At 47.2% G+C, this 13,493-nt stretch overlaps 1 protein-coding gene across 1 annotated transcript in view; it reads left to right on the top strand.

Annotated features, from left to right (window-relative positions):
* Positions 1 to 13,493, top strand: part of SERPINI1 (serpin family I member 1) — a 136,086-nt gene that overhangs the window by 112,106 nt on the left and 10,487 nt on the right. Inside the window, exon 8 of the mRNA XM_085635172.1 lies at positions 5,373 to 5,462. Within this exon, the coding sequence (XP_085491298.1) occupies positions 5,373 to 5,462 (90 nt within the window). The remainder of the gene's footprint in view (positions 1 to 5,372; positions 5,463 to 13,493) is intronic.

Genomic DNA, 13,493 nt, shown 5'->3' with positions numbered 1-13,493 from the left:
TAAATGAAAATTTGTGAGTAATGTACCTCAATCCTATGGTTTTTTCATTATATATAATAAAATTGTGAATAATTTTTAGTTAGGAAAACTATATTCTTTTTAAAAAAAAATATTATACAGAAGTCGTGCACCCTTCGCGCACCCTACACGATTGCTGCACGCATTCCGGTAGCCATTTTGAAAAGTCATGCTGGGGTCGCGACTTCGGCGTAATTTGTAAAGTACGAAATATCTTTAAATTAATTATAAATAAAAGGTTTCCTTTAAGTGTTTGTCTAAATTTATTAATAAGTATTTTTAAAGTCATATTTTCAATATCATTTTGACTAAATTTTTTTTGATTATTATTGGGTTAGGAGGGATGGCCATTTTGCTCGATCTGTTTTGCAAGATTTTTTGGTCTAGTCGGGTGGACAGCCTCCTCCGGGTGAGGTACGGCTTGAGGATTCTTTTCAAAAGGTGAGGAATCAACAGGCAGAAGTATCCATCAGAAGACCAAGTTACTTACCTTCGGTAACACTTTTTCTGGTGGATCCAGTATCTGCCTTTGTAATCCCCTCTGTCCCACCCGCCTCCCCGATGTCCACCTGTTTCTACCAAAAAGATGCTTTTACTGTTTGGCATGAATGTTTTTAATAGGTCTTAATCATGCTCATGTTTTAATAGTGAGAAATGCTTGATCTGTTTCTATATCTTCATGCTTTTATTGGTAATGTGTGTGTGTGTGTGTGTGTGTGTGTGTGTGTGTGTGTGTGTGTGTGTGTGTGTGTGTGTGTGTGTGTGTGTATGTATATATATGTATGTATATATGTATACATGTGAAAATGTGTCGGTCCACCTGTTTACCTCTGTAGCACCGAAAAAATGGGTGCAATTGGAGTCTGCACGCCAATGAGGTCCTCTTATGGCTCCTATGACATCATACGGTGTCGTGAGCGGAGCCGTGCTATTATGACAGTTGTCAACGTGGAAGAGCTGGGAAAGAATTTCCGTAGAATGCTGGTGCAGGGGATATTCACCGAGGTGTTCAGGCTAGTCCTTTGGGAGCAACTGTTTGTTTCCACTCTAGAAACCGAAACCAGTGATCCGAGGGCAGAGGCCCTGCAGATGGCACACGAGGTGCGGAGCCCAGTCGTGTGCACCGGTGGGGCAGCGAAGTGACAAGCACCACTACCCACAGAAAAGGTAACGAGGACACTGAATAACACAGGATCTTCTTTGTTTCCGGCAGGAACAAGGTTAAAATGCCCTAGTTCCAAAATGTAGAATTGGTGCTTCAACGGTCTTCAAGAGGGCCTGCGATGGATGTTGCTTCTGCTTTCCGTACACTGGAGGCGGCACATGGGTCACGCGGTACGGTCATACTGCGGTGGGACGCACACTCGTTGACCTCTCATGGCACTGCTCCACACTTCGGGGACCACGCTTTCCATTAGCTGTGTTTTCTGACGACTTGTGCCGGCCCCGTCCAAAAGCAGAACCCCTTTAGATCCAAACAGACTCTTCCACTCTCTCACCAGAAGTGAAACAGGCCATGCGGACACTGTCAATACAACAGCCGGGAATGCACTTTTCGGTTAAAAAAAACACATTCCTTCCTCCTAATTTATCAAATAAACGACTCACTGAAGAACAGGGGCCAGCTTCGATCAGTAAACAGCCGTTACAACTACTTTTTTACTTCATGATACCATTACAACACATGCATTATCACGCATGCGTTGTACATCGCGAAGTCATTACTATGCATTTTTTTAGAGCGCATGGTCATTTGCCACGCATGCCTTTACAACGAATTTTGTTGTTAAGGTATGTATGGTAAATGACCATGAGTTTAAAAAAAAATGTAGACGATCCACGTCGTTGTAAGGAAACTGAAGCTGTTCCGTTTCCTCACAATGATGTGCACCGCCCCTCAAAGACGACATGAAGGAGAAACCACGAGGAGTGAGAGGTAAGGGGGATTGGGCATGGCGTGGTGGTTACTTATCTAGGGTTTAGGGTAGTGCATTTGTGTTTGGGTAGTGTAGGGGGTCGTGCTGAGGGTAGTGGTTTAGGGTAGTGCAGTGGTGTTTGGGTAGTGTAGGGGGTCGTGCTGAGGGTAGTGGTTTAGGGTTTAGGGTAGTGCAGTGGTGTTAGGGTAGTGTAGGGGTCTTGCTGGGGGTAGTGGTTTAGGGTAGTGCAGTGGTGTTTGGGTAGTGTAGGGGTACTGCTGGGGGTAGTGGTTTAGGATAGTGCAGCGGTCTTTGGGTAGTGTAGGGGGTCGTGCGGGGGGTAGTGTTTCAGGGTGTAGTGCAGTGGTGTTCGGGCAGTGTAGGGGGTCGTGCTGGAGGTGGCGTTTCAGGGTTTAGGGCAGTGGTGTTCGGGCAGTGTTGGGGGGGGGGGTCCATGCTGGTGGTGGTGTTTTCAGGGTTTAGGGCAGTGCAGTGGAGTTTGTGTAGTGGCAGCGCATGTGCTGCTTCGCTAGGCGAGACCTAAAAAGCATTGCACAAAGATTGCTGCCAACACTTCCTGGATTGAAGTGTTGGCAGCCAATTGGAGCAAAGCTCGTGCTTGTGTAGTTAGGTCCTGCCCAGATATATAAAGATGTTTTTCCATTAATATCTCAAACTACTGAACGAATTTACACCATTTAAAAAAGGTCGCTTTATGAACCAAATTTGGTGTAATTCGGTTCTGCAGTTTCATCTGTGTCTAAAGTTTCCTATGGGAAATTGATTTTCTGACCTCTATGTTTTTTAATTTCTTTGGAACTACTCAATGGATTTACACCATTTAAAAAACAAAAAAAAGGTCTCTACCTGAACCAATGGCTACCTTTTTGTCAAATTTGGTGTAATTCCGTTCAGCAGTTCGGGCTGTAGTCGTGTCTAAAGTTTCCTATGGGAAATAACATGGAGAAAACACGTTTTGGGACCCCCCATTTTTTTCTCAGCCCCCACTTTGCGAATCACCCCGAAACTTTCAGGATAGGAGCTGACCGGAGCGGGCCACAAGTTTTGAAAATTTCGCAAAGATTCGTCAACTGGCAGCAAAGTTATTGGGAAAAGAAAAAACGCTTTTCCTTTGGAAACTAGGTCCTAACTATAACTATCTACTGGCGACCGCCAGTAGATAATATATAAATGTATTCCTCCTGGTAGCTGGGTCGTGGGAGGCCCATCACAATAAAGAAGCCGTATTCCTGCTACCCTCGTGTGTGTGTGCTCTTTTCCTTCGGGAGCAGGGGTTGTGTGATATATATATTTATTCAGCACAGCTGTGCACTCATCTATTTTTATGTTCTTCAGGTTTCTCCTGCACAGCTCTTGCACAGTGCTTGTGAAATCTTTTGTTAAAGGGGCTTACCTCCCCCCCCCCCCCCTTGATTTTCATTGGTTTCTGTGCTTGCTACTTACTTTTCCTCTTGTTCTACTGGCTGTAGCATGCTAGCTCCTGTTCTTCTTGTGTTTTCTCTTATCAGTGTCCCGAGGCCCAAGTTCTGTTTGGTTTTCCCCATCCCCGCCTCTCTTTTTGTTTAGTCACGCCCCCTCCCTTGTCTTTCTGTAATCATTACCAGCTCCAGGGCGATGAGGAGTGAGGGCAGTCTATGCTGTGAATCATACCGCAATGTTTGGAGTTGGAGAGGAAGCAGCAGGGAGGCTTACACCAGTTATGGTCAGCACCAGGTCCTGGCGGCTCTGTGGGCTCAGGTCATGTAAGAGCTTGACCAGCAGCCAGACTGCCCATGCCCGCTTGTGTTAGGCGCTCTTTGAGTAACAAGCCCTTCTTTGGCCGTGCGCTCCTCGCGCCGGTAACGCTATTTCAGGTAGCGCATTTTAAGGGTGTGCAGGTTGAACCCGGTGTAGGCCATCACGTGCATGTGCGGCAGCAGGGCCTTGATACATGGGTGGTACTAGTCGATATCCTACAGTGCCACAAGATCTGAAGTTCCTGCAGTATTTTATTTTCTGTTTAGACCGAGAACCCAGTAGACGACCAGCCAAATTACCTCATATGGGAAAGCAAAAATGCCATATTTGTATTTCCTATGAAAGAGATGGTGTGACCACTCCCTAACATGTGCGACTGGGGGATGTTAGTCCAGTTTAAATCACTACTCAAGTGTTTTGGATGCAGCACTGACCTGCTCTTCCTTCCTCAGTCCCTTTGGTTGGGTTTTGTGACTTGTCCTGGCCTCGCCCAACCAGATATTACTTCATCGCACTTGTTTTCAAACTTGTCTTACTCATTGTGACTTCCTTTGTTCTATGCAACAAAGTAGAATAATGCTTTATTGAGACAAATTAAGTATAGCAAAGCGCAAGTGTTTCTTTTATAATTTACCTTTTCACTGTGAAATAAGAGGACACAAGTTCTTTGTTTTGGGCCCCATTTTCATTCAGTGATTACGTAACCTATGTTTCTGTGCAGTGTGACAGCTTCCAACAAAAAACAGCCTATTATTTATCACATAGATTATATACTGGAACGTTTTTTGCTTTTACTGCTGACCTGTCTTTCCAACACTTGCATACCTATCACCTACTCTGACACCGCTCACCTTGCACACTCACTCACCATTTACTCTGCACAGTCACCCTGACATTGTGCTGGCAGTCAGGTAATGCTCACCCACCACTCGCACAGTGTTGACTCTGCACTCCCACACCATTGACATACCTTTCACCCTGCACTCAAACTGCTCAACCTGCACTTATACTATTGACATACTGCTCACCCTATACACGCACACCTTTTACCTTTACAGGGTAACATCTCTCACCCTGTACACTCGCAATTCTCTTTCTGCACTGAACACACATCAGTCACCATGCATTGAGGCACTTTCACCCTGCACTCAGACACTTATCAACCTTCATTCACGGACTGCTCACCCTGCACAAAGAGCACTCACACGATTCTCCCTGCAATCATGCACTGCTCCCACACCTCTTAAATTATTAATTCCATAGGCAAAACCTAACACATTTACCGATGCTTGGTTTTTTTTTTTCTTTCTTATTTAATTTTACTAGCAGTGAAAGTAAGCTGCTTGTCTTAGTCAAATTTCAGTTAACCCTCCTTTCAGTGTGGGACTTACCTGCTGCAATGCTCAGTCGAAAAGGACCTATGCAGAATTTGGCCATATGCTCGGAAACCGTTGCTCTTGATAGCAATATTATTTCCTGCCCCCGCCCCTGCCCCCAATGAATGAGAGCAGTGGGTTGATGTGTAGTTACTGGAGGAAAAGCATTTTCAGCTGAACATTGTGGGGTCTTTGGATACTAGTGTCATTTTATCTTTAAACCACTTTTATCCCATGCACACGTTTATTACTGCTGAGTAAATAGTAACTTGATTTTTTTGTTGTATTTTTCCTCTATTCATAGGAATGATCGCTATTAGCAGAATGGCTGTGCTGTATCCGCAGGTTATTGTTGATCACCCATTCTTCTTTGTGATAAGAGACCGAGAAATGGGTGAGTTATGAGAGTGGAAGCTCAAGCTTTACTTAAAGTGTTTTGGGAAACTCGTTTCACCTTCTGTCATATCTTCAGCTTCTGTTCCCCACCTGAACCTGAAATTTTTCGTATTCCTTTTTTGTCCTACTTGTGTTCAATTGCATTTCTTTCCATTTGTGGTTATACAGTTTTCCAATTTCTTTTATGCACTAACTTGGTAATATGGCATGTTGCACTCAGTGTCTTCAACTTTATTTTATTTGCCTCTGTTCTTTCTTCTTGAGATAAAATGAAAATGCCACATCTGGGTTCAATTTTCAGTTTTCGGTATTAATTGTTGAAATTTTGCAAACTTGAATTTTTCATCTCTACTACCCCGCCCCCCCCCCCCATCCCCGCCAAATTACCCGTATTTCCATGCACCTATTTTTTTTTTACCAGACTTCAGTCTATTCTTAGACTTTATTATTTAAACTTTTGCACTGCTCTGAACATGGTTGACTATTTAGCCTAACTAGGCACCTCTCTGGTCTTTGTATTACTGTCACTGTCCTTGAATTGCACCCCACATGTTTCTCCTCCACTTCCCACCTGCTGCTAGAACAGGATATCTTGACCTTTTTGGCTTCCTTAATATACAGTAGCAAGTTATATTCTCTGACGAGTATGTGTAATCATAATCACTTGTCACACCTTGTTTACTGGTGCATACTTTCTCTAGTTTTCCTCCTTCTGCTGTCTATCCCTCGTCTTTCAATCATTACCTACTGAAAGGTATGCAAATTTGAGACTTTATCCAAGTAAATCCAAGATCAAATATCGTATGCTTTCCCTCCTTCTTTCCTTTCTCCATGCCTCTTTTAGATTGTTTCCAATTTCTTAATTTCTCGCACTTTAAGGGCCTTGTATATGGGTAAGTGTTAGAAATGGGGGGGTCTCTATGGGCAATGGTGTGCACGTTTGTCCAAATAGGGACCCTTCTTCCTAGTCCAGGTAAGGGGGATACACTTCTAAAATAACCCCTGCTCACCCCCTTGGTAGCTTGGCATGAGCAGACAGGCTTATCTCAGAGGCAGTGTGTAAAGCATTTGTGCACTACAAATGGACACCACACCAGTTTAGAAAAATAAGTAATCTTTATCTAAACCAAACCAGGAAAAGAAAAAGTTAATAGAAAAAGGTGGATGCGACGCTTTCAACACAAAGTACCTTGGATGCCTCAAAACACAACAAAAAGGGTCGCAGGGAAGGTGATGCGTCTGTTCCTTACACACAGGGAATGTGATGCGTCTGGTACCTTCTCCTGTGGGAGGTGATGCATCTGTTCTTTACCGGAGAGGAGGTGATGCGTCGGTTTCTTACTGCGTGGGGAGGTGATGCGTCGGTTTCTTAGTGCACCCCCAGCGATGAGACAGACCTGATGCCTCAATGTGATCTGTGACGATCCGGGGCGATGCGATGCGTGAAGATCCAGGATGTGCTGCGACCTATTCCAGCCACATCCGCTTGATGTGTCTGCTCTTAAATAGCAGGGCCTGTGTCTGTGATCGTAGACGTCGGTGCACAGGACTCGTCCGACAGCAGACATTTCAGGTGCTGTGGCGTTTCATCGGAAATTCTTCTTGCACCGCTGCTATGCGTCTAAACCACAGGATGCATTAATTTTTCACAGTTCTTTAGTCTTTTGCAGTTCCCAGACCCTGATGCAGCCTCCAGAGGCCCAGAACACTGGCAGGCAATTCTTGGCAGGTCAGAACTCTCTGCCAAGGAGTTCAGGGGGGACTGGGGGTGAAGTCTTTGTGTACCTGAGACTTCAGAACAGGAGACTAGCTCAACTTCAAGCCCTTGTAGATCTTCCTCATGCAGGGGACACAGCCAAGTCCTTGTCCTTTCCATGGCAGAAACGGCCATTACAGGCCAACCCCAGACAGCACACAGCAACGGGGCAGTACTCTTCAGTTTCTCCAGCTCTTCTCCTTCGCAAAGGTTCCTCTTGAATCCCAGATGTAATCTTAAGTTCAGGGGTCTGGGCCCCACATTTTATAGTACAAATTCCTTGGTTCTCTGGTGGCAGAAGCTTTTTTCCCCCCCAGTCAAAACCAGTTCTGTCCTTGCTGGTGCAGTTGCCCAGCAGGGGGTGGAGACAGCATTGTGTAAGGCAGACCAGGCCTATTCAGGTGCAAGGAAACCCCTCCCCCCCCTCCCCTCCCCTACTCTAAATGCAGCCCAGGTCGATTCAGCCCAGCCCGACTCATTCAGGAAAGTCAGGACACGCAACCCCTCCTTATGGCTATCATGGCTATCTGAGACATTGCATCCCAGCCCCTGTCACTTCAAAGCCAGACAGTCAATCCACAAAACCACCCAAGGCTCACTAATGGCTAAGCGAGAAAATAACCACTTTCCAAAAGTGGTATTTTCAAACCCACAATATAAAAATCATCTTTACTTATAGACGCATTTTTATATTCTGAGTTCAGGCATACTAAACTCCATCTTTCTATCTTGCCCCAATAGGAAATTATATTTATAAGATGTTATAAATAAACTCCCATTCTATCCTATAGGACAGATAGCCATACAATAGTGAAAAACTAAATACACTGTATTTCACTATCAGGACATGTTGCACACATCAGTACATGTCCTACTTTTGTCATGCACTGCACCCTGCCCATGGGGCTACCTTGGGCCTATCTTAGGGGTGTCTTGCATGTAAGAAAAGGGAAGATTAGGGCCTGGCAAGTGGGTTCACTTGGCAGGTCGACATGGCAGTACCAAACTGTGCACATTCTGCAGTGGCAGGTTTGAGTTACATTTACAGGCTGCTCGTGTGGGTGGCACAATGAAAAATGTCCTAGCTTTCGTAACGGAAAGTTTCAGTTCTATTAAGGACACCTAGGCGAGGATTAAGCCTTAACTTTCTTCTTTTATTACACAGCAGCCGTGTCAAACATTATAAAACATCCTATAAGACTTTGTTTCCCATGATGCTAGGGAAACCACACAGTAACAGAAAACAATCAGGGGTAATTAGCACCTGTAACTGCCGTCTTCTTTCCTCCTGCGATCAAGCCACTCATGGAAGATTCAATCCTTTGATAAATGTGGCTCTCTAAGGTATACTCCTGTTAAACCACTAGCCCCAACACACGTCAGTCCTGCTGTGCCGATTCCATTCCTGTAAGGTAGAAACCTCAATGAGTGCTACTTAATGGACCGAGGAACGTATCACCAAACACTGCGCTATCCAACGGATATTACAGAGAAAAAAAACCGGAACACTTCTTACTTACTCCCCAAACGCTGATCTAAGAACCCAGACGAGTCAGTATTCATCAGAGGGAGGGCTAATCCTCGCCTCTGTGTCCTTATTAGAATTGAATCTTTCCATTAGTAAAGCGAAGACCTTTGCACACCAACCACCTTGGTATCCATGGCCTCCAGCATAATTCACTGAGCCCATCTTGCTATGGTCTGGGAAGTGACTGCTTTAAAGTGCTTCCTCAGAGCAATTAGCAGATGGTTCTCCCCGTGAGGTCTTAGCTCCGCCATCCTAATCCTTGATACACAGTACGACACATAGCTTGGGGACTTCTGGAAACGCTGGGTAGGAAATCACCCGAGATTGAGTCTTCGTATGCCGAGACTGCCAGAAGATAACTCCATCTGGAGTAAATGACCTCCTGGTCACGTCCAGAGCCCTGACATCCAACACCCTCCTACATGAAATGAGACACAACATGGCCAACTTGGCTGATAGCTGTATCAATGAGAGGTACTTGGTCAGTAGTGTCAGAACCTTATTCACATCCCAAAGTACAGAGTACCTAGGCTCTGTTGGAAGGTTAGTCCGATCCCCGAAGTAATATCCGGACTAACAGGTGTTCCCCCATCAGGAACGCCCACCACTGTTACATGGGCCGCAGAGATTGCTGAGCAGAAGGTGTTGAATGATCGATAAGCCATTCCCCCCCAGAGGCGAGGGATGCTAGGAAGTTGACGACCTGCACAAAGTCTGCCCCCACGGGATCCAGACTCCTTTGGAGGCACCAACCCATCAAATGCGACCAGGTTGACCTGTATCTTTTGACCGTACCATCCACCCAGGCGCGGGAGAAGAGGTTTGCAGCGCTTCTCGAAAGGCCCTGGACTTGTCAACGAGACCTGTAATCCTCCATACCATAAGTGAAGGTTGCCCTTCATCACCAGAGGATGAGCATTGCTGGCCGGATCGTTGAGATGAGACAATGGGGCGTAGCCAGATTTGAGAAGCCCAAGAAAGTTTTATCTAAGCTGGAAACCAGATTTGTAACTTCCATTCCGGAGTGATAACAGCCAAATCTGCCCCCTGCCGACGTACTTGGGTCGTCAACCTCATGATCATCGCAAATGGGGGGGGGGGGGGGGGGGGGGGAAAGCATAACCTCGCTTCGTCACCCCCTCCTGAAGGAAGAAGTCTGCCACCACTGCTCCCAGATCTGGTATCCAGCTGAATTACCCAGGAAGCTGATGGTCCAGTCTTGACGCGAACATGGCGATTGAGAGAGGACCCCATAACTACTGTAGGGCATGGAACATCGGAGGGAACAACTGCTGCATGCTCTAGACTCAAAGATGTCAGGATTGCCAATCTTCCACTTGGTTGGACGCACCCGGCAGGTGTTCCACAGTCACTGAAACCTGATGTTCCCGACAGTACTCCCCAAAAATTTGGCCAGATCCAGTGGAACACGTGCCCCCAAGATGGTTGATGTAGCGGACAACCGCCACATTGTCCATTTTCAGCAGGATACACAACTGCGCCCTGTCCTTTGTACAACAGACCGCAAAAGAACCTGCCATCAATTCCAAGCAGTTGATGTGGAGTGCCTGTTCCGCAGCAGACCATCCTCCGCTGGTGGTGTATGCTCCACAACGGGCTCCCCAGCCTGATCGGCTGGCGTCTGACTCGATTGCGAGATCCGGTTTCGAGCAAAAAATAGCCCAACAGTTCCAAGCCTCCAAATGGGAAAGCCACCAGTTGAGTTCTTCTTTGACTTCAAACGAGGACACTCGCTGAGCATAAAGTCCGCTACGCAGGTGGGAGGTCTTGAGTCTCTGCAGTGCTGGAAAGTGTAGCAGTCCTGGAAAAATGGCATGGACAGAGGATAAGAGATCGACCACTCTGGCAATGCTACGTAACGAGGTTTGTGTTTTAACTTGCACTCTCCGCACCTCGTGACGGATGTTTGCCATTTTCCTGTAAGGCCAGCTCAGAGTGGCTTCAACTGCTTCGATCACAAACCCCAGAAAAGTAATTGAAAGAGAGGGGGTCAGGCTGGACTTCGCCTGATTGATTGACAAACGCCAGAGGCTGCACAAATTCCACCGCCGTACACAGCTGGCGATAGAGGGACAATGGGCACTGGTTCATGAAGAGCAGGTCATCCAGATAAACAATCATCCTTATGCCCTCTGCCCATAAGCGATATATCACCGGTTGGAAGACCGTGGTGAAGCACCAAGGTGCTGACGACAAGCTGAAAGACAGCGAGGTGAACTCGAAAGTTTGGTTGTGCCACTGGAATTGCAAGAACCAGCGGTTAGGGTGAAAAATTGGGACCTTAAGATATGAGTCTTTGAGGTCCAGCCGAACCGTCCAGACGTTGAGACAAAGGAGGTCGCGGAGTAGATGTATCCCCTCCATTTTGAAGTAGTAGTACACTATTCACTTGTTGATCTCCCAGAGGTTTATCACAGATCGCTGACCTCTGTCCTTTTTATGTACCAAGAACAGATTGCTCAAGAACCCTGTGGGGTGGGATCAACAAATCGCCCCTTTTGGTCAAAAGATCTTGCACCTCTCGCTGGACCAGGATGGCTTCCAGACCAGAGAAGAAGATTCGGCAGGAGAGGGTCTGGGTATGACGACCCTTGAACAGGTGACTCCTGGAACTCCACCTGAAACCCCTGCACCACCTGAAGCACTCAGGCGTTGGTCGTAAGGGCCCACCAGTTGTCTATGAAGTGCGCTAGTCCTCTCCCCCACCCCCCAGCAAGAGCATAAGATGATTAAAGAACTCTCCATCGGAGGAGGTGGATCCGCCACCGTGGCCCTGCCACGCTGTCCTCTGTGGCATGACTTACCCCTGGTTGGGTAGAATCCTCAAACGTGCAGTCTTGCCACTGCCCTCTCTGGGATGACTGTCCTCTGCTGGAGACTGGTTGATAGAAACAGCCAGCCAAGCGCCCTCTACCGCAGCTGGCTCTGGCAAACAAACTCATTAAAGATTTGTTATATCGTTGACTGTGCTTTGTCCAGGGAATTAAAAAGGAAACCAGTTACTAAGTTCCTTTACAAACGGATCTCCGAAGAAACTGCCCTGAGCTCATTAACTAGCCACAGATGTGGCTAATTTGCCTAGCTTGAGGTCGCGGTTGATGAGCAGTGACCTGTGCCTTTCTGTGGAAATGGCGCAAAAAAGTGATGGCTCGCTGTGCCCGGCTCGAAAGGATATAAGGTGGAATGAGGGCCCCGGAGGCCTTGGCATCCTCCGCCATATCAAAATTCTTTACCAGTGGCCTGTGATGTCCAAAAGCTTATCTTGGCAAGACCGCCAAGAGTGGTCAATGCCTTCCTTTGGGTCTTTTATGTACTTGGTTACAAAGGTTGCCATAAGGGCATCTCTCGGGAGTGGTTACTACCTTGCCCTCCAAAGAGGGCCAGGGGCACTCAGCCCTGACTCGGGATCTGACTTCCTGGTCTAAAGGCTTCTGCAGCCGGCTAGCCACCTTATTGCACAGGACCCACTCTGAGGAGCAAGAGTTGAGTAGCTCCTCCGGCTCCAAGAGGTCTGTCTGCGCCTCTCCTGTGGCCTCTCCCGGCCGTGGATCAGGAATTGAAAAATGGGAAGGGAGCCAGGATCGGTCATGATCGTATTCACCATCCAAACCTGCTTGCGACTCATCCGAAGGTGGGGGGGAAAAGCCACCGGAGCCTGGTCATCGGCAGGCACGAGCAGGTGGGGCCTTGGTCTGATGGTGAGGTGCCTGTGCCCCCAGAAAAGCTTTCTTAAGCCTGCAAAGGCATCCAGATTCACCCCCTCTGGATGGGGACGTTTGCGCAGTTTCTTGGGGTTGGGGTCATTATCCCACTCTGGAGGTTTTTGGGCCGGGGTCCAGGAAGGTCTTCCTTCGGTGCGAGGAGTTGCAGGCATTGAGGCCACAGGTCCATTTAATCTCTTCTCCTGAGGGGCCATGGCCTCCGATACTGCCCTATCAATCGAGGCATCCACCGTGTCGCAGAAGTCATCTGTGACCGGAAAGTACTGTACGTTCTCTTCCTCCTCCTATTAGTCCCCAAACTTCTCCATGGGTAAGTATTTCGGCACGCTAGTCTGCTGTAGGAGGTAGGAATGGGACCGGGTGGCCACTCGCCAGGTGAAAGGGATCAACACAGAGTCCCAGAAGCCAAAAGGGGAGCCTGAGGTCATGAGAATGCCCAGGTGAGCAAAGTAATGTCCCAGTATATACAGTTATTCAAATGGTCAACCTCTGGGTATATATGCAAAGGCAAAACCTCAGTGTAACTTTCCCCTACTAGAGCCCACACAGGCAGGAGCACATGAAATTTGGGCCAGGGTTTGGCAGACACAGCGCCCTCAACTCAAACGGGCGACAAAGCTAACCCCCTGTGGCAGCAAGAACAGCCTGGCCTGTCTGCCACTGCAGGGACTCTCCCTGTATAACCTACCCGAAGGGTGTTTACCAGGCTGGCCAGGGCCGACTTGGAAAAAGGCAGCGACACAGAGGCGCTCATATGGTCAGGGACTACCGAATTTCCCCCTCCCCCCAGGCATAAACACAATTGTAATGAGGGACATGAGAGGTAATGACTTTTGGAGGCGGGGGTCGAACAACCCCCGGCCGTATTTATTAAAATATGAAAACAAATTAAAATTTAAGAAATAAACATTATTTACACGAATTTTTATACGCAGAAACATAACACGACATTTGATTACAATTAATGCGCACAGATTTCAGATGGCTAACCTTAACATATCT

This window comes from Triturus cristatus, chromosome 11 (assembly GCF_964204655.1).
Source record: "Triturus cristatus chromosome 11, aTriCri1.1, whole genome shotgun sequence".
Taxonomy (NCBI): Eukaryota; Metazoa; Chordata; class Amphibia; order Caudata; family Salamandridae; genus Triturus; species Triturus cristatus.
Note: the sequence above shows the minus strand (reverse complement) of the source record. Positions and strands in the feature narration are given on the sequence as shown.